We start from the raw sequence: 20,567 nt of genomic DNA on the forward strand, positions 1-20,567 counted from the left end.
TATAAAAGTCGCAAATTTTGGTGCATTCCAAACTTACGCTAAAATGTGAAACTTTTCTTACCACTTTTAAAAAGTGGGAGGGCCGGAAAATTCCCAACAAATTTATGATTTCGAAAGACAGAAAATGGCGCAAAAAGATGCGCCAAATTAAGAGGCGTGCAACTTCTAATAAATTTGCTGCATTTCTCTCTTTAAGGTGTTTTCAGAGATCGTAAAGAAGTTGTCTAAAGGCAAAAATTATGCTAAAATAAAAAAAAACAGCAACCCCGTTGTTCCAGCTCCACCGCTCTAGTGGTCCCCACCAGTCTTTGTTTACTTTGCTGCAGCGATGACGTGCCTCTAAACCCCATTAGTGGCCCCAGCGGTCTCAATATATTCACCGGGATTTAGAAGGTGACAATTGTGGAGTTTTTATTTCAGCAGAACTCCTACTGCTACGACATTATTTTTACGATCTCGGAAACCCACTCCCCCTCCCACTGTGCTCAAGTCAAGCACTCGTTTTACCGCCTTTATCTCGTGAGTCTCCTCACTTCAAGAAGAACCAAGGGGCGTGTGCAGGAATGAAATCTGATTGGCTGGAATCCTAGACATGAGTCACGTGAAGAGGAGAATCGGCTTTGTTGGCTGTGAGGAGACCTCAGTTTAGTGAGCGGCGCTGCGGGCGATACACAACTGGTGAAGATGATGATTCTCGGCTACTGGGACATACGCGGGGTGAGAGGTGTATTTGGGAGCAATGGCTGCCAGTTAGGTGGTAGGTGAAGGCCGCTCACGTTGCAGTGCTCCGGTAATTTGATGTTGTCTTTTTATTTGCATATGTCTGTAGCTCGGCCATGCGATCCGTCTGCTGCTGGAATACACCGGGACGCCCTATGAAGAGAAGCGCTATGTGACTGGGGACGGTGAGTTCCTCCTGTTAGGGGACACCTGTCTCATTGAAGGAAGTCTGTAAAAATTAAATCCACGGTATCAAACGCAGCGTTTTCTGTCCTGTGGTGTTGGCGGTGTGCCACACGTTCCTATGGTTTATGTGGAGGAAGGGAATAGCTGATCCCTGTTTTGTTCAGTCACCAGAGTGCCCCCTCTGTCGCCACGTTTAGGGACCCACCGCCTGGTATCCAGGACACAGATGCCACATACCCAAGGGGGATTTATCATCCTTTCTATACCAGTTTTCCAGCGTAGAAAATGTGCACAAAACTGCATTACAAGTTATAACGTTTTATTTGCCACTTAAGTGAAAAATTGGCAGGACCCCAGCAACCTGACAAGCATATTACAATTTACTGGTGTAAACTAAAGCGGATGTTTACGCGATCTTTAACTTACACCATCTATGGAGGTTTCACTCTGGAGCGTAGCAAAGACCTGTGCCCTTCATATCTGGCAATAAAAAAAAGTGTGCTAACGTATGCTCACCTTGCCGCTCCTCTTCTACATTCAGTCTCCCTTAGCGTGCCGCGGCTCATGCAGCATATTGTGCCACGCAGCGTCAGGACCTTGTATGAGCTGCCACATGCTACGTGACCTGGAGGGGAGGTGAGTGCAGTTCTTTTTTTTGTTTTTCTATTGTCACATTCTAATATATATATATATATATATATATATATATATATATATTATATTTTTTTCTTTTTTTTCTTCCAATATCGCCATATGAGGACTTGTTTCTTGTAGTTTTCAATGGGACAATTTAATGTCTCCTATAATGTACTGGGAAACTGCAAAGCAAATTCTTCTGGGGGTAGACTGGGGAAAAAAACTAAACTGATTCCTCTTTTGTGTTTAGTTTTCATGGCGTTAACCATATGATTACAACAATTTGAAAAAATAAACATGCTCTCTCGTGTGCTCGTTTTCTCTCGTGCTCTCTCTCATTCATCAAGCTGTCGTGCCAACCAACGGCACCCCCGATCTCGCTACAGGGGGTCCTAATTTAAATGACAGCAAGCGAAATCATGCTGTAAGTGACAGCTTACAACATGCTCTCGTGAGATCGCGCTTGCTGTCATTCAGTCCCACACGAATGTTACCGAAGTGTCGGGATTTTGAATGGACATCGCGTCCTGGCTGGAAGCGATGTCTAATCACTCTCAAGACACTTCAGTAACGTTAATGTGTGAGTAAGTGAGAGCACATCATGATCTAGTAAGATCACTATGTGCTGATTAGATGAATGGAGAGAAGTGTATGAGGCTGATTGGTCAGCGTCATATACTTCTCTTTACAACGCCCACTTGGTCAAAAGCTAAACGCCCATTGGGCATTAAGAAATTAATTAGCATAAATCTAAAATAAGTCATAACTTGGTCAAAATTTATAGTTTTTCTAAATAAAAAAACACTGCTGTAATCTACATTACAGCGCCGATCACATTATGTAGAAGATAGGGCACTTATGATGTGGTGACAGAGCCTCTTTAAAGGGAATGTGTCGCTAGAAATTTTTTTTTTTTTTGTTACATTTTTTTAATTTTTTCACGAGTCAGGAAATATTATAAATTAGATTCTAATTTATAACATTTCCCAGTGCTGGTCACTAGATGGAGCAATTCCCCAAATTGCAGCATTGCATGTGGTAAAGCAACCACATTGCTTTATGCTGCAAAATTTGGGAATACTCACTTGCTCTAGTGAGCTCACAGAATCCCCCCTCCTTTATCCTGGCTAGTGCCGGGAGAAACAAGGGGATTGAACGGTCAAACCTCCTACACTGTGTCGCCATTTTTTGAGCTAACACACCGTGTAGTAGGTTTACATACAGTAGTAAGCACACACTAAAAAAAAACACGTACATACACAGACCTAACTTACCTGCTCCTGCCGCCGCCGCTCCCTCCGGTCTGCTCATTCCGCTCCTCGTGCTTGCTTCAGAACACAAGTCCGGAAGTCGTTATCTCACAGTCCGGCCGCGGCTTCCGGTCGACATGAACATGGCGCCGGATTTCGCTCTAGCGAAGACCTGACTTTTGGTCTGTGTGGGAGCGGCGCATGCGCCGCTCCCAAACAGACCCCGTACGCTATAGTGGATGGAACGGCTCCCGTTCGCATTCTCTATGGGGATGTGTGTGCCGTATTCCATCACTTTTGTGTCGTTAATCGACACATACAGAGATGGCCAAAAAAATGGCAGCCCCCATAGAGAAGAAAAAGTTAAAAAATATAAAAAAGTAAAACACAAACACACATAAATAAAAGATTTTATAATAAAACACTAAGTGCAAATTGATATAAAAATAATTTTTTTTTGTGACACTGGTCCTTTAACCCCTTAACGCTCCATGACCTACTATTAGGTCATGCTAACTGTAGCGTTCGCACTCAGTGACCTAATAGTAGGTCATGGAGTAAACACGGCGCCGTTCGCGCGGGGCGCGTTCATGAGCTGTGATAGCTGCTGTTTCCGACAGCAGACTATCACTGCTCAATGTGCCGGGACCGATCGCGGAGCTCCCCCGCCGATTAACCCCTCAGAAGCCGCGTTCAATAGCGATCGCGGCTTCTTAGGGGTTAATCCGCCATCGCCGGCCTGCTACGCGATAGCGGCCGGCGATGGTGACTATGGCAACCGGACACCAAACAATGGCGTCCGGCTATGCCATAGACGGAAGCCTAGTGGGTCCTGACAACGTCAGGACCCACTAAGCTTGCTGTCAGTGAGTAGCTGACAGTTCTAATACACTGCACTACGCATGTAGTGCAGTGTATTAGAATAGCGATCAGGGCCTCCTGCCCTCAAGTCCCCTAGTGGGACAAAGTAATAAAGTAAAAAAAAAGTTAAAAAAAGATGTGTAAAAATAAGAAAATAAGAGTTTTAAAAGTAAAAGTCCCACTTTTTACCTTCAGTCCTTTATTATTCATAAAAATATATAAACAAATAAACTATACATAATTGGTATCGCTGCGTCCGTAACGGCCTGAACGACAAAATTATTTTGTTATGTATCCCGCACGGTGAATGCCATAAAAAAAAATATTAATAAACCATACCACAATCACAATTGTTTGGTCACTTCACCTCCCAAAAAATGGAATAAAAAGAGATTAAAAAGTCGCATGTACCGAAAAATGGTACTGATCAAAACTAGAGTTCGTTACGCAAAAAAGTCCTCGCACGGCTTTATTGATTGAAAAATAAAAACGTTATGGCTCTTAGAATAAGGTAACACAAAAAGTAAATGATTGTTTACAAAACGTATTTTATTGTGCAAACGCCATAAGACATAAAAAAAATATATAAACATCTGGTATCGCCGTAATCGTATCACCCCGCAGAATAAAGTGAATATGTCATTTATAGCGCACGGTGAACGCTGTAAAAAAAATAGAATAAAAAAACAATAGTAGAATTGCAGTTTATTAGTCACCACGCCACCTAAAAATAGAATAAAAACTGATCAAAAAGTCGCATGCACCCCAAGAAAACTACAATGGATTCCTCAAGGGGTCTAGTTTCCAAAATGGGGTCACTTTTGGGGGGTTTCCACTGTTTTGGCACCACAAGACCTCTTCAAACCGGACATGGTGCCTAATAAAAAAGAGGGCTCAAAATCCACTAGGTGCTCCTTTGCTTCGGAGGCAGGTGCTTCAGTCCATTACCGCCCGCGGGCCACATTTGGGATATTTCTCTAAACTGCAGAATCTGGGCAATAAGTATTAAGTTGCGTTTCTCTGGTAAAACCTTTTGTGTTATAGCAAAAAAATGGTATAAAGAGGATTTTCTGACAAAAAAAAAAGTACATTTCACCTCTACTTTGCTCTAAATTTCTGTGAAACACCTAAAGGGTTCATAAACTTTCTAAATGCTGTTGTGAATACTTTGAGGGGTCTAGTTTCTAAAATGGGGTGTTTGATAGGGGTTTATAATATATGGGCCCCTCAAAGCAACTTCAGAACTGAACTGGAACCTAAAAAAATAAATAAATGAGGCAATACTTTGCTTCTTACATTATACTGATGAGCTGTGCCCACCCCGAGATGACCCCAGTTTTGGCCGTTTGTATAAACGGAGACCCCTATTAGACCGTTTCAGTGCCCGGTTTTCCCAAGCATACACCCCCGAGAAGTGTGTTTCTATTGATGAGTCCCAGGTACATTTTAAAGGGAGGGTTCAATTCCGCCAGTACCTGCCGGGTAAGAGGCCAAGGTATGGCGTGAAGATGTATAAGCTGAGTGCATCAGGGTATACCTACAGAGTTAGGATATATGAAGGAAAGGCCACCCCCAAACCAGACTGCATCCTGGACTACAATAGGTACATGGGAGGGATGGACTTGTCAAATCAAGTCCTGAAGCCCTACAATGCCATGCGATGTGGTATAAGAAGCTGGCCGGGCACATCATACAGATGGCTTTGTACAATAGGTACGTGCTACGTCGATGTGCAGGCCAGAGGGGAACTTTCCTGGAATTTCAAGATCTAATCTTTAGGGACCAGGAAGGGGGGGCACCCAGTACTTCTGGAAGCAAGGCCACACGCATCGTACCAGGGCAACACTTTCCAGGAGAAGTTCCCCAAACCGGTGGAAAGGGAAAGAGTCAAAAGAGGTGCAGAGTCTGCTATAAGAGGGGGATAAGCGAGGACATATTATACCAATGTGACACGTGTCCCGAAAAACCAGGGCTCTGTATAAAAGATTGTTTTAAAATGTATCATACATCCCTTGATTTTTAATTTACCCTGATGCACTCCGCACAGCTTACCCCCCTCATCTTTCCCTTCTGAGCCCTGCCGTATGCCCAGGCAGCTGATAACAGCCACATGTAGGGTATTGCCGTACCCAGGAGAACCCACATTACAATTTAAGGGGTGTGTACCTCCGGTGGCGCATGCTGGGCACAATATATTGGACACTGAAATGGCATATATATATATATATATATATATATAAAATTGCAAATCTCACACTGCACCATCTGCTGCGCATTATCTTTTACACAGTACCTGTGGGGTCAAAATGCTCACTACACCTCTAGATGAATGTCTTAAGGGGTGTAGTTTTTAAAATGGGGTCACTTCTCGGGGGTTTCAACTCTACTGGTACCTCAGGGGCTTCTGCATACATGACTTAGTACCAGAAAAGCTCCAGTAGGCCAAATGGTGGTCCTTTCCTTCTGAGCCCTCCCATGGGCCCAAACGGCAGTTTATCACCACAAATGGGGTATTGCCGCACTAAGGACAAATTGGGCTACAAAATGGGGTATGTTGTTCCCTGTGAAAATAAGAAATTTTGATCAAAAATGACATCTTATTGGAAAAAATATCATTTTTTTTATTTCACAGCCCAATTCAAATAGGTGCTGTGAAAAAACTGTGCGGTCAAAATCATAACAAAAACCATAAATGAATTCCTTGAGGGGTGTAGTTTCCAAAATGGGGTCACTTCTGGGGGGTTTCCATTGTTTTGATACCTCAACGCCTCTTCAAACCTGGCATGCTGCCTAAAATATATTCTAATAAAAAAGAGGCCTCAAAATGCACTAGAGCCACATGTGGGACATTTCTAAAAACTGCAGAATCTGGACAATACATATTTAGTAGTGTTTCTCTGGTAAAACCTTCAGTGTTACACGGAAAAAATTGAATAAAATTGAAATTCAGCAGAAAAAATGAAATTTGAAAATTTCATTTCCACTTTGCTTTAATTCCTGTGAAATGCCTGAAGGGTTAAAAAACTTTCTATATGCTGTTTTGAATACTTTGAGGGGTCTAGTTTTTAAAATGGGGTGTTTTATGGGGGTTTATAATACATAGGCGCCTCAAATCCACTTCAGAACTGAACTGGTACCTTCAAAAAAAGGCTTTTGAAATTTTCTTAAGAATATGAGAAATTGCTGTTTATGTTCTAAGCCTTGTAACGTCCAAGAAAAATAAAAGAATGTTCAAAAAACGATGCCAATCTAAAGTAGACATATGGGAAATGTGAACTAGTAACTATTTTGGGTCGTATAACCGTCTGTTTTACAGGCAGATGCCTTTAAATTCTGAAAAATGCTAATTTTTGTAAATTTTCTCTAAATTTTGCAATTTTTCACAAATAAAGACTGAATATATCGACCAAATTTTACCACGAACATGAAGCCCAAAGTGTCACGAGAAAACAATCTCAGAATCGCTTGGATTGGTTTAAGCATTCCGACGTTATTACCACATAAAGTGAAATATGTCCGATTTGAGAAATGGCCTCTGAGCCTTAAGGCCCAAACTAGGCTGCGTCCTTAAGGGGTTAAGGATGCTGCCTGTTTTCAGTGTTAAGGACGCAGTGTGTTCTGTCTTTTTTTTAATTTATTTTTTCCCCCAACAGTTCTTGCATCGCCGTGTTTTGAATGGCATAACTTGCCCTCAGCAACCCATCATCCCTTTGTCAAACTGCCCAGGTGCCACAGTTGCTATTGACTGCCATCTACAGGGTAAAACGGCAGAATTCTGAGTGTCCCTTATCTCGTCCATTACTGCAGGATGTCCGCTATTAGTTACAGCTGGCACTCACTCGGGATGGGACTGCTTCTGTGTTTGCAGAGGTCGCACTACATATTTTCTAGCAGACTAAAAATACTCGGCCTTTTTAACATCGACTTACCTGCAAACGCCGATGCTACTGCAGAATCATCTGTAGCCTCTGGTGCCGATGTGTCCTCGCTCGTCTGACACGATGCAGGACCTGGGGAAGTGACGTCACAGCGTGATCTGCCAGAAGCTGGGCGTTCTGACGAGAAGTGGATGATACTTCTCGTCAGAACGCCCAGCTAGTAAAAAGTAAAAACGCCCCGATGTACGCACATAATACACGCCCACTTGGACTTTTACTTTTCAACACGTCCAGTTGTACTTTTGCAAGCCTCATTTGCATAAATACAAAAATGGTCATAACTTGGCCAAAAATGCTCGTTTTTTAAAAATAACTGTAAAAAAAACTAATCTACATTGCAGCGCCTATCTGTTGCAATAGCAGATAGGGGTTGCAAAATCTGGTGACAGAGCCTCTTTAAGTAATTCTAGACATTGAATTAAAGGGGGGAATTTATTAAGACTGATTTCATATGTCAGTCTTAAAGGGGTTTGGCAATTTGGGGGCTATGTTTTCTACTGATTACCTATCCACAGGAACTGGAACAGATGATCAATGTGGTGTCAGGGTGTATAACCCCCACCGATCACATACTGATGTCCTATCCTGTGGATAGGTAATCATTATTAAAAAAAAAAACGCACCCCCAACCTGGGCAACCCGTTTACTGTAAATAAAGGTGTAGTCAGATGCAATGTATTTATTAACTGGTTGCTGATGAGCGGGGCAACGGCTGTAATACACAGCCGCAGCCCCGCTCTATTGGCGGAGAGAAGAGAAACCTCTTCTCCTCCTTTAACCACTTGAATGCCGCGATCAAAGCTGATCGTGACATTCAAAGCTATAGTAAGAAGGGGGGGGCCTCCCCTTTGATCGCGTCACAGGAAATGCCAAGACCAAAATTGTCAGTGTTCTTGGGGGGTTAAAAGGCGAATTAATAAATGTGTTGCATCTTTCAGTAAACGACCGCAGCCGTATGCCATCCGTTCCCCTGGACATAAATTAAAAAAGGCATGTACTTGTCTCAGCGCTCCCTTCAGGTATCCTCAGCCTCCCTCAGTATGCTCCAGCTCATACAAGGTACTGATGCCGGGCAGCGGCAAGGCCTTAAATTTGATACAACACTCAACGTCATCAGTGCTGCGTCACATACAACGTCCTGCCGCTGCGTCAATACCTTGTATGAGCTGCGTGGCATGCTGAGGGGAGAAGCCTAAAGGAGCAGTGATGTGAGCGTATAATTTTTATTTTAATGTCCAATGGGGGGCAAGGTACAGGGCTAAGCCCTGAAGAGCAAAATCTATGCCGGTTTTCTGGCATAAACTTTAACCTCTTCAGGACGCAGCCCTTTTTCAAATTTTCACTTTTGTTTCTTTCTCCCCACCTTTCAAAAGCTATAATTTTTTTACTTTTCCGTCTATATAGCCATATGAGGGCTTGTTTTTTGCGGGACAAGTTGTAGTTTTTCATGGCACCATTTATTGTACTGTATAATGTACTGGGAAGCTGAAAAAAAATTAGTTTTGGGGTGAAATGGGCAAAAAACAGCGATTATGTAATATTTTGGGTGGTTTTGTTTTTACGGCGTCCATTAGGAGGTAAAAACTACATATTCACCTTATTCTACAGGTTGATACGATTACGGAGATACCAAATTTATATTTTGTTTTATCTTTTTACCACTTTTAAAAAATAAATAAAAATCAAACTGTGTTCTGAGACATAACTTTTTATTTTTTTTATTTTTCCATCAATTTAGCGATGTGAGGGCTTAAGTTTTGCGGGGCGAGCTGTAGTTTTCACTGATACCATTTTGGAGTATATGCGACTTTTTGATTTTCTATTTTTTTTTTAGAGCGCTAAGGTGACCAAAAAACAGCAATTTGCGTGTTTTATATTTATATTTTTTTACAGCATTCACCGAGTGGGTTAAACACCACTATATTGTGATCGTATGGACGCGGCGATACCAGTTATATTAGCTCTTATTTTTTTTAACATTGATTTAGGGGGAAAATGTGAAAAAGGTGTGTTTTTTTTAAACTTTTAACACTTTTTTGTTTTTGGAACATAACAAAAATCTTTATTTACGTTTTTTTTTTCTTTTATTAGTCCCCCCTAGGAGACTTGAAGAAGCGATGGTTGGATCGCTTGCATGATATACTTCAATACTAATGTATTGCAGTATATTGTGATTCTGACAGTCTCCTGTCCTGAGCTTCAAAGGAGTAAAGATGGCAGACCTGGGGGCTTTTGTTCGGCCCCCAGACTGCCATAGCAACCGTTGTAACTGGCCGATCGGGGGGGGGGGGGAACGTGTGAACTTTGATTCCACTCATTGCAGGGAGGTGTCACCCGCTGTGTATGGAGCAATCTCAGCCCGTAAGCTCGCTTTTGCGTTTGGGGGGTTTAATTAATTTATTAGGCCGATGTGGCACCGCCCTTTTTCGCAAAAGTACAGAGGGCTGTGTAAGAAGGCCCTAAGTCGCCATTTTCAATACAATTATCTGGTGTACAAAAGTTGAGAAATTCCCCCCAAAAGGGCGTATATGAAAGATGTGGTCAAATCTGAAATGCTGCGGTTCTGTAAATCACGGCATTAAACCACGATTTGACCTCGCCATGTGAATATACTCAAAAGCTGGCCATACATTAACAGTTGTTCCCATACATCTGCATGAGAGGTGTGTGCAGACACCTGCTGTCTTTTCCAAGAAGCTAGGGTTAAAGCGGTATCTTCCAGTAGCCACAAATGACCATCCCTCCACTGCTTAGACCCCCAACGATCGGCAGACCACTGCCTGGAGGAGTTGGGCCTTTACCGTCAGTGCCATAGTGGCAGGGTGCATGCTCGACCGCCAAGCCATTTAAAGGGGTTATCCACTACTGGACAACAGATGTTGGACCCGCACCAATGATCTACTGTTGACCTATCTGGTGGATAGGTCATCAGTTGTCCAGTAGTAGAGAAAACCCCTTTATCTCCCGGCAGCTCTCTTGCGGCTGGGTGGGAGAACAGGGGACCCCTATTAATCTAGTAGTTATCACCTATTCTGTGGAGGGAAGTTGTCATTACCGGTAATCAGACCCTGGACTGGGGTAATTGCACACAGTTATCAGGACTCATTATCAGCGCTAATTATACTGGAAAACCACTATTGTTTGATGAACAGGCTGCTTACCAGTCAACAGCAGTGCAGCAATTACTGATAATGACACCAGCTTCTGTGGCACATCGCTCTGTCACTGGCAGGGCAGGGGCTGCCGCTATACCTTTCACTTCACTGCAGCCCACCCAAACAAACCAATCGGCCTCTGCCTGCTTGTTTGTATGCCTTTTGAGGCCACTTTTTTTAAAAATATATTAGTTAGATCATAACTTAGATGTGATCGATTACAGATGGATCCTGCGTGTCAGAGACTGAACCTGTCAGGTCTGCAGGACTGACTGATTCAGTGTAAAACGAAGGAGAGCTTTTTCATTGACTGTCCCGGCTGCAGGCTGATGTAGTGCTGTGGCTGCAGTGTTTAGTCTCATGCTTAAAAGTACGCATGAGACGGTTTTTAAAGTGTCAAATTGATTGTACAGGCCAAGACTTAACTGTATGCTGGTGTGCAGTAATGACCTGCTTACCATGACATACTGTTATGCCCAGGAGTGTTAAAGGGTTAAACTTGTCTGAAATTTAAAGCTACACTCTTTTGATAAATTATGCCTGTGACATGAACAATATCCAGTTTAATGATGCATCTTTTACTCCTCAAGACTTAGGGCCAGTTCAGAGTTTTTTGACACCGAAACCGTGCCAAAAAACGTCCGAAAATGCTTCCCGTTGATTTCAATTGGAGACTGAGACTGTTTTTTCTCACGAGCGGGAAAAGCGGACATGCCCTATCTTCGGGCGTTTACGCTTCTGACCTTCCACTGACATCAATGGGAGGCAGAAGAAGCGTATTTCGCTGCGTTTTTTGCCCGCAGTGCTCAATAGCCGCGAGCGAAAAACGCAGCGAAAATAATCGTGGAGGAAGAGCATTACAGTGCTTGTTGAATGTTTGTAGGAAGCCGTTACTGACAGATAGAAATCACAATTGTCACGTATCTGTGCCACTAATGCTTCCGTGTTTCCACACAGCCCCAGACTATGACAAGAGCCAATGGTTGGATGAGAAGGAAAAGCTGGGCTTGGACTTTCCAAATGTATGTGAACTTGGAGAAGGAAAATCGTTCCTTAAAAATGGGTTACTGAACAGACCACTTTAGCTTGTATTTAATGGGCGTAGTGAGTTTATTTTATTCAGGTTAACGGTTTCAGATTAAAGTTGGTGCTAACACAAATTTTGTGTTTCACAGTTGCCCTACCTATTGGATGGAGACGTTAAGTTGACACAGAGTAATACTATTCTGCGCTACATTGCCCGAAAGCATGGATTGTGTGAGTATGACTTGGTTTATTAAATGCAGATTTGGGACTATTTATGATTCAACCTTTTTAATTTCAAGGTGCTTTTAGTCTGGGTACTATGTTTAACCAGTTCAGGACCGGGCTATTTTGAGCCTTCAGGATCAGACACCTTTTAGCACGTGTTAGTTAAATGCCTAGATCCTTTTTTTTATTTGTTGGGCGAACGACGTGATTTTTGCGATTGTTTTTTCCGTAGATAATGCAGGTTCCTTTTTCAATCGTTTTTATACACATCCTTTTTTTAGAATTTTTTTTTAGAATTTTTATTCTTCACGTTTGAAAATAATAGTAAAAAAAGCTTTTTTTTTTTACATTTCAGCAATTTTTTTTTATTTTTTTTTGGCAACAAGTTTTACCCTAAAGTAGACCTTTTATTTGTGATTGTCACTGTCTACCGTAAATTTTAATACATTACATGTAGGGGTGTCACGATACCAGAATTTGGACTTCGATACCGATACTTCGTTTAGTATTCCGATTTTGATACTTTGCCAACAGTAATAAAAAAAAAAAGTTCTTCCGTTTTCTGATGTGAGGCGTGTGGTGTGATGATTAATTTAACCTCCATGTGCCTCACATTAATAGTAATTAACCCCATTTTATGTTTCTCAGTCATAATGGGTTAATATGTAAGGTACATGATGGGGTTAATTACTATTAATGTGAGGCACATGGAGGTTAAATTAATCACGCCTCACAATAAGTTATAGAAAGCCGTTTTTATTTTTATTTTTTTTAACAGCGTACACAATAAATGATGCAAAAAAAATTGTTGTGCAGGTTATTACAGCCGCGCCAATACTGAATGTGTATATTTTATGTATTGAGACTTATTTAAATGTTTATTGTAAAAAAGGTGTGTTTTTTTTTTTTTATCTAACATTACTTTGTTTTTACTTTATTTTTTAAACTTTAATGTACTGGCATATATTTATATGCTGATAGTAATGCACGGTATATATCTATATTACAGTACATTAGCCTGTGTACTGATAGTACACAGGCAGTTTTTAGGACATGCCTAAGTATGCCCTAACAGGAAATATGGTAGGACAGCCCTGGGGTCCTTCAATGGACCCTGGGCTGTCATCCCATTTATGGTATGTCCCTCAATCGTGTCACAGGAATTCCCTGTGACACGATCCAAGGGGCATCCCCCTTCTCATTTTCCCCTGAATGCTGCAGTCCGCTTTGATCGCAGCATTCACGGGAATAACGGCGGAGAGGAGAGGTTGTGTAATAGTCATTGTCCCGCTCCTGACAGGAAGTGCGTGCGCAGTCAGCATGAGGTGATGCGGCCGGCGCTGCACTAATGAGCGGCGGTTCAGGCACTGAAGACAGAACATGGGGGTGTTTTATAGTGCGCCCGCCATGTTCTGTTTTCAGTGCCGCCGCTCATTAATGCAGCGCTGGCCGCATCGCATCATCCTGACCCCGCGCACTTATTAGGACTCAGGAGCGCGGCAATGACTGTATCACACAGCCACTACCCTGCTCTCATACGTTCATGTGTTACAATACTGAGCTGTGCGGCCGCACAGCTAAGTATCGAAATACATGAATTAACGGTATCGAACAGTTTGGGGATGCACAGTATCGAAACCGTATCGAAGTTTCGATGCATCGTGCATCCCTAATTACATGTCTATATTGGGGTAATTTGGTCCGGGTTAGCGTTACGACAATGATTGGTGGGAGGGGAAAGTTTTTTTTGGGGTGGGTATTTTATGTGTATTTATGATTTAATTTTTTGCACTTCACTTTTATTTATTTTTTATTAATATGGTCTGTCCCTCAAAAGTCAAAGACCTTTGGGGAACTTTATATATATATATATATATATATATATATATATATATATATATATAGTTACATAGTTAGTACGGCTGAAAAAAGACACATGTCCATCAAGTTCAACCAAGGGAAGGGAAAAGGGAAGGAAAAATTTCTACACATAGGAGCTAATATTTTTTTGTTCTAGGAAATTATCTAACCCTTTTTTAAAGCCATCTACTGTCCCTGCTGTGACCAGCTCCTGCGGTAGGCTATTCCATAAATTCACCGTTCTTACTGTAAAGAAGCCTTGTCGCCTCTGCAGCTTGAACCTTTTTTTTCTCCAGACGGAGTGAGTGCCCCCTTGTTTTTTGAGCGGGTTTTACAAGGAACAGGATATCACCATATTTTTTGTATGTGCCATTAATATATTTATATAAGTTAATCATGTCCCCCCTTAGTCGTCTTTTTTCAAGGCTAAATAGGTTTAATTCTTTCAATCTTTCCTCATAACTTAAATTCTCCATGCCCCTTATTAGCTTCGTTGCTCTTCTTTGTATTTTTTCCAACTCCAGGGCATCCTTTCTATGAACTGGAGCCCAGAACTGAACTGCATATTCTAGATGAGGCCTCACTAATGCTTTGTAAAGTGGTAATATTACATCCCTGTCCCGCGAGTCCATGCCTCTTTTAATACACGACAATATCCTGCTGGCCTTTGAAGCAGCTGATTGACACTGCATGCTGTTATTGAGTTTATGATTTACAAGTACACCCAGATCCTTCTCAACAAGTGAATCCGCCAGTGTAGCGCCCCCTAGGACATATGATGCATGCAGGTTGTTGGTACCCAGATGCATAACTTTACATTTATCTACATTAAACTTCATTTGCCAAGTGGACGCCCAAACACTGTTTGTTTAAATCTGCCTGTAATTCATGAACATCTTCCATAGTCTGAACTATATTACATAGCTTGGTGTCATCTGCAAAAATAGAAATAGTGCTATTAATCCTATATATATATATATATATATATATATATATATATATATATATATAATGATTTTTTTTTTTCTTTCTTTTACACCATGTTTTTTCACTGTAACTGGAGCTGCACAGCAGCCCCAGTTGCAGGGGAAATCAGCCCTCTCATAGTGACGATTGTCACTAATAGGGCTGTGCTGGGTCTAGTCACATGAACACCAGGAGCAATAGAGAAAGCGGTGCGGCCGCTGCCTCTATTCCTATACACAGCGTTCATTGAGCGCTGTGTACAAGTGATCAGAGAAGACAGAAGCAGCCAAAGCTGCTTCTATCCTCTCTTCTTTGTCCCCGGCAGTCACTGACAGCCAGAGACCCGACATTCAGCTACCCGATCGCTCGGGCAGCAAGTTAAAACCCGCACCGTAAAAAGTCTATGGCGCGGGTTTTAAGGACCCTGACTGCTGGCCGTAAAAACACAGCCAGCGTTCGGGAACCAGTTAAAAAACATACAAGCAAAATATGTTAAAGAGGCTCTGTCACCAGATTTTGCAACCCCTATCTGCTATTGCAGCAGATATGCGCTGCAATGTAGATTACAGTAACGTTTTTATTTTTAAAAAACGAGCATTTTTGGCCAAGTTATGACCATTTTTGTAATTATGCAAATGAGGCTTGCAAAAGTCCAAGTGGGTGTGTTTAAAAGTAAAAGTCCAAGTGGGCGTGTATTATGTGCGTACATCGGGCGTGTTTACTACTTTTACTAGCTGGGCGCTCTGATGAGAAGTAACATCCTCTTCTCTTCAGAACGCCCAGCTTCTGACAGTGCAGATCTGTGACGTCACTCACAGGTCCTGCATCGTGACGGCCACATCGGCACCAGAGGCTACAGTTGATTCTGCAGCAGCATCAGCGTTTGCAGGTAAGTCGATCTTACCTGCAAACGCTGATGCTGCTGCAGAATCAACTGTAGCCTCTGGTGTCGATGTGGCCGTCACGATGCAGGACCTGTGAGTGACGTCACAGATCTGCACTGTCAGAAGCTGGGCGTTCTGAAGAGAAGAGGATGTTACTTCTCATCAGAGCGCCCAGCTAGTAAAAGTAGTAAACACGCCCGATGTACGCACATAATACACGCCCACTTGGACTTTTACTTTTAAACACACCCACTTGGACTTTTGCAAGCCTCATTTGCATAATTACAAAAATGGTCATAACTTGGCCAAAAATGCTCGTTTTTTAAAAATAAAAACGTTACTGTAATCTACATTGCAGCGCCGATCTGCTGCAATAGCAGATAGGGGTTGCAAAATCTGGTGACAGAGCCTCTTTAAGCGGAAGATGTTATCTATTAAACTTTATTTTCTAGAAAACAGACAATCATATGTGGAAACCTTTTCATCTGAGCATGCTATGAGCACAAAAAGCTGGCATCGGGTCCACTGCCACCACCAAAACCTGAAGCATTGCTTAAGGGGGCACAATCGAAATAAGGGCTGTTTCATAATTGGAGCTATTTGGCCCAGTTCATACTGCGTGTTTTTTTGGGGTTTTTTTAAACGCGGAAACCACCTCTGAATCAGCGCCAAAAAACAGCCAAAACCACCTCCCATTCATTTTAATGCGAGACAGAGGTGTTTTTTCCACGGTGGCTTTTAGCCACTTGTGGGGGGAAACCAGCAGCATGTTCTTTCTTGCCACGGTCCCGAGTCTGACCTCCCATGGGAGGGAGAGAAAGTGTTTTTCGCCCTTAATGGCCGCGGGTGAAAACCGCAGCAGGAAAGTTCAGGCAGGTGAAAGACTGAAGGAATTTTGAGGCAAATTTTTTTCTTCCAGTAAATTCCTCCTTGTGAACAAGGCCTGCGTGCTCAACTACATTGCTGTTTTGCAGGTGGTAATACTGAGAGCGAAAAGAACCTTGTATCAATGATTGAAAATGAAGCCATGGATTTTCGGATGCGGCTTGTTGCGATTGCATACAACCCTCAATTTGTAAGTAAAACCTAGGTTAGAATGCATTGGTTCTCCTTGATGCAGAGGAATCCTTGTATTGGTTTTTATAGAAACCCAAGTTGTGATTTCAGTAATATCAAATAATGGTCATAATATCAAAACGTACACAATTTGTTTAGCATGGGGTTTTCAAGGGAAAACAGCCTCTAATTTTCAGTCATCTTTTATGCATCAAGCGGTTTTTGATGCAGTTTTTGAAGCTGATTTTCTATTGACCATGAAAAAACAGCTCAAGAAGTAACATGCACTTTTTAAGAGCAGATTTTAATTTTTTTTTTATAGGGTCCGTCTTTAAACGGCTGCGTAAAAAACGCCCCAACATAACGCACGTCTTCCCATTGAAATCAATGGGCAGATGTTTGGAGGCGTTAAGCCTCTGTATTTTAAGCCGTTTTTCAGGGCGTTTACGGCCCGAAAAATGGCTGAAAATAAGTAGTGTGAACATACCCGAAGACTAATACTGGTAGCCCGTAGAACTTCTCATTCCCTTAGAGTGCTAAGAAATCTTGTTCTTTTGGATTAAGCATGTCACTCAACTCTGTCGTTTACTTGTCAGTATTTCCTAGTAGGGCACCCATTATGTACCCATCATTGACTGTAGACCGAATCACAGTAATAAATGCAATACCATTTTGGTTTAGATTTAAATATGAAATCCCTTATGCTTGCACAATTCATGGATATCACTGCAGCTAAAAAATAAATTAGAAATTCTTTTCACTTCAATTTTCAGGAACAGCTGAAGGGGCCATACCTTGAAAAGCTACAAACTTTTTTGGCAAGATACTCTCGTTTTTTGGGGGAAAGACCTTGGTTTGTTGGGGACAAGGTAAATAATATATTATTATTATTATTATTTATTATTAATCATCAATTCAATATACTGTATTTGTCTTCTATCCCAAAGATTACATTTGCAGACTTTCTGATGTATGATGTCCTGGATGAGCACAATATGTTGGATCCTACCTGTTTGCAAAAGTTCAAGAACCTGCAGGACTTTCTTGCAAGATTTGAGGTAAATGTTCTGTTTTTGTCAGACGCTGCTGCTTCTTGTAAATGTTTTACTAGAATCCAGCACTGGGGTGAGACAGTAAAACACTTACTAGAAGCAACATGGAGGACATTACACAGCAGTAATGAACAGTGTAGCTGTGAATCCAGAGCTGGAATGAGAGAACACTTGCTAGAAACTGCAGCAGCGTCTGCATCTCACTTTGCAGCTATTCTCTCCCCGTCCTCCTCATCCCCTCTCCATTTAAGCTGGACATTTAAGGCTGGGTTCACACGAGCATGTTACGTCCGTACTGAAAACATGATTACAGTACGGGACAGTTGTCCTGCAGCGAGGCAGGGACTCCTAGCATCGTACATAACTATGATGCTAGAAGCCCGGCTCCCTGCAGTGTGTTCGGTCCGGGACTTGCGGCCGAAATACATTCCGTCCATTACTCGTGTGAACCTAGCCTAAGGTTGGTCATTAAGGGGTTAAATGAACACTAACTTTTCAAACAGCTTATGTTAATCTAATAGTATAACTGATAAAGATCAACTTTGTAACTTACTGTTAAAATTTAGCTGTTTTATCCATTCAAATTCCGTGTGAAGTTACTGCCACTCTCCATTCCTGTAATTTGCTGTCTACATCCTGTTGTCAAGCAAAATCTGTCCATAGTTACAGAACAGAGTTGACATACTGCAGAATATAGGGGTGGGAGAGGAGGGGGAGCAGGGACAAGACAGACACACGGCCCATACAAGTCTATGTAGAAGGGATTTGGAGCAGAGTGAAAAAATACAGATGCTGTAGCTTCCTGGTAAGTGTTAGGGTATGTTCACACAGCTTATTTTTGGCCATTTTTCAGGACGTAAACAGCCGCAAAATCGGAAGCAGAACGCCTCCAAACATCTGCCCATTGATTGGAATGGGAAAACGGCGTTCTGTTCCGACGGGTCGTTTTGAAAAACAGCCGCGTAAAAAAATGGCCGCGAAAAAGGAGTGCATGTCACTTCTTGGGACACTTTTGGAGCAGTTTTTCATTGACTCTATAGAAAAACGGCAGTGAAAAACGTGACTTTGAATAAAAAACGTCTGAAAACGAGGATCTGTTTTCCCTTGAAAATAGTTCCGTATTTTGAGACTTTTTTTTGAGTCTGTGTGTGCACATACCCTCAGGAACTGCTGAAAATGACGGGGCTGGTTTCAAGGGAAAACAGCCTTTGATTTTCAACCGTTTTTATAGCCAAAAACATTTTTGGACTGTTTCTCCATTGACACAATGAAAAACCGCTCCAAAAAACGGCACAAGAAGTGACATTCGCTGTTTTTTAACTAAACGCTTATTTATTTATTTTTGTCCCATTTGAATTCAATGAGCAGATGTTGGTAGGCATTTTTGGAGGCGTTTGAACCCCAAAATAAGCCCGAAAACTGTGCATGTAAACATACCCTTACTGTCTCACGTCCGTATTGGATTCTGTGCTACAGTTGCTCATTACTGCTGCATGATCAGCTACTTCCTGCTGCATCTCTTATATACGTAATAGATTGAGATAGGGGAGCAGGATGTTCCCTTCTCTGTGTGCAGTGTTTGCAATTATTATTTATATATATATATTTTCTTTTTAGGCTCTGCCTGCCATTGCTGCATACATGAAAACACCCCGTTTTATAAAAACGCCTATTAACAACCGAATGGCTTCATGGGCCAACAAATAATTTGCCATCACGTTCTTCGTGTGATCTACGTGGGAACTTTAATTTTGCATATTGGAAGTCTAAAATGTTTGTTCTATTTCTGATTTCTAACTAGTATGTGCTGTAAACATCTTCAGAATTAAATGTTATTGGCAGTAGTTGTAAAAATAAACTGGTGTATTAACCCCTTCAGGACTGAGTCTGTTTTGGCCTTCAGGACGAAGACTATTTTTCAAATCTGACGTGTCACTTTATGTGGTAATAACTTGGGAATGCTTTTACATATCCAAGTGATTCTGAGATTGTTTTCTCGTGACATATTGTACTATCGACAAAAATTTGGTCGATAAATGCAATATTTATTAGTAAAAAAAAAGCAAGATTTGGAGAAAATGTGCAAAAATGTGCATTTTTCTAAATTTAAATGTATCTGCTTGTAAAACAGATGGTAATACCGCACAAAATAGTTACTAGTTTACATTTCCCATACGTCTACTTTATGTTTGCATCGTTTTTTTGAACATTCTTTTATTTTTCTAGGACGTTACAAGGCTTAGAACTTTAGCAGCGATTTCTCATATTTTTAAGAAAATTTCAAAAGGTGTTTTTTTTTTTTTTTGTTTTTTTTTTTTTACAAGGTTCTAATATATAAGGCCCTCAAAGCCACTTCAGAACTGAAAGTCCCCATAAATCACCCCATTTTGAAAACTGCATCCCTCCAAAGTATTAAAAACAGCATTCAGAAAGTGTTTTAACCCTTTAGGCGTTTCACAGGAATTAAAGCAAAGTAGAGGCGAAATGTACACTTTTTTTTTTTTTTTTTTCGTACCACAGTTTTTTACCTGAGAAATGTAACTATTGCCCAGATTTTTATTGCAGTTTTTAGAAATATCCCACATGTGACCCTAGTGTGCTAATTTACTGAAATACAGGCCTCAGAAGCAAAGGAGCACCTAGTGGATTTTGGGGCCTCCCCTTTTTTTTTTTTTTTTTTTTTTTTTTTAGAATATATTTTAGGTACCATGTCCGGTTTGAAGAGGTTTTGTGGGGCCAAAACAATAAAGAC

At 41.5% G+C, this 20,567-nt stretch overlaps 1 protein-coding gene across 1 annotated transcript; it reads left to right on the forward strand.

Annotated features, from left to right (window-relative positions):
• Positions 1 to 570: 570 nt before the first annotated feature.
• On the forward strand, positions 571 to 19,693 carry LOC142743166 (glutathione S-transferase Mu 4-like). Its single transcript, XM_075853651.1, has 8 exons — positions 571 to 717; positions 830 to 905; positions 11,704 to 11,768; positions 11,922 to 12,003; positions 16,682 to 16,782; positions 17,537 to 17,632; positions 17,711 to 17,821; positions 19,433 to 19,693. The coding sequence occupies exons 1-8, from the start codon at positions 685 to 687 to the stop codon at positions 19,520 to 19,522; spliced, it is 654 nt and encodes a 217-aa protein (XP_075709766.1). The 5' UTR covers positions 571 to 684; the 3' UTR covers positions 19,523 to 19,693.
• The last annotated feature ends 874 nt before the right edge of the window (positions 19,694 to 20,567 follow it).

The sequence above is a fragment of the Rhinoderma darwinii genome, chromosome 2 (genome assembly GCF_050947455.1).
Source record: "Rhinoderma darwinii isolate aRhiDar2 chromosome 2, aRhiDar2.hap1, whole genome shotgun sequence".
Lineage (NCBI taxonomy): Eukaryota > Metazoa > Chordata > Amphibia > Anura > Rhinodermatidae > Rhinoderma > Rhinoderma darwinii.

What these genes read in the sequence shown, in the direction of transcription:
- LOC142743166 (XM_075853651.1), top strand. Translation starts at nt 685, where the DNA reads ATGATGATTCTCGGCTACTGGGACATACGCGGG. An exon ending in GCTACTGGGACATACGCGGG is followed by an intron (nt 718 to 829) that starts GTGAGAGGTGTA and finishes ATATGTCTGTAG; the next exon opens with CTCGGCCATGCGATCCGTCT. An exon ending in TGGGCTTGGACTTTCCAAAT is followed by an intron (nt 11,769 to 11,921) that starts GTATGTGAACTT and finishes TGTGTTTCACAG; the next exon opens with TTGCCCTACCTATTGGATGG.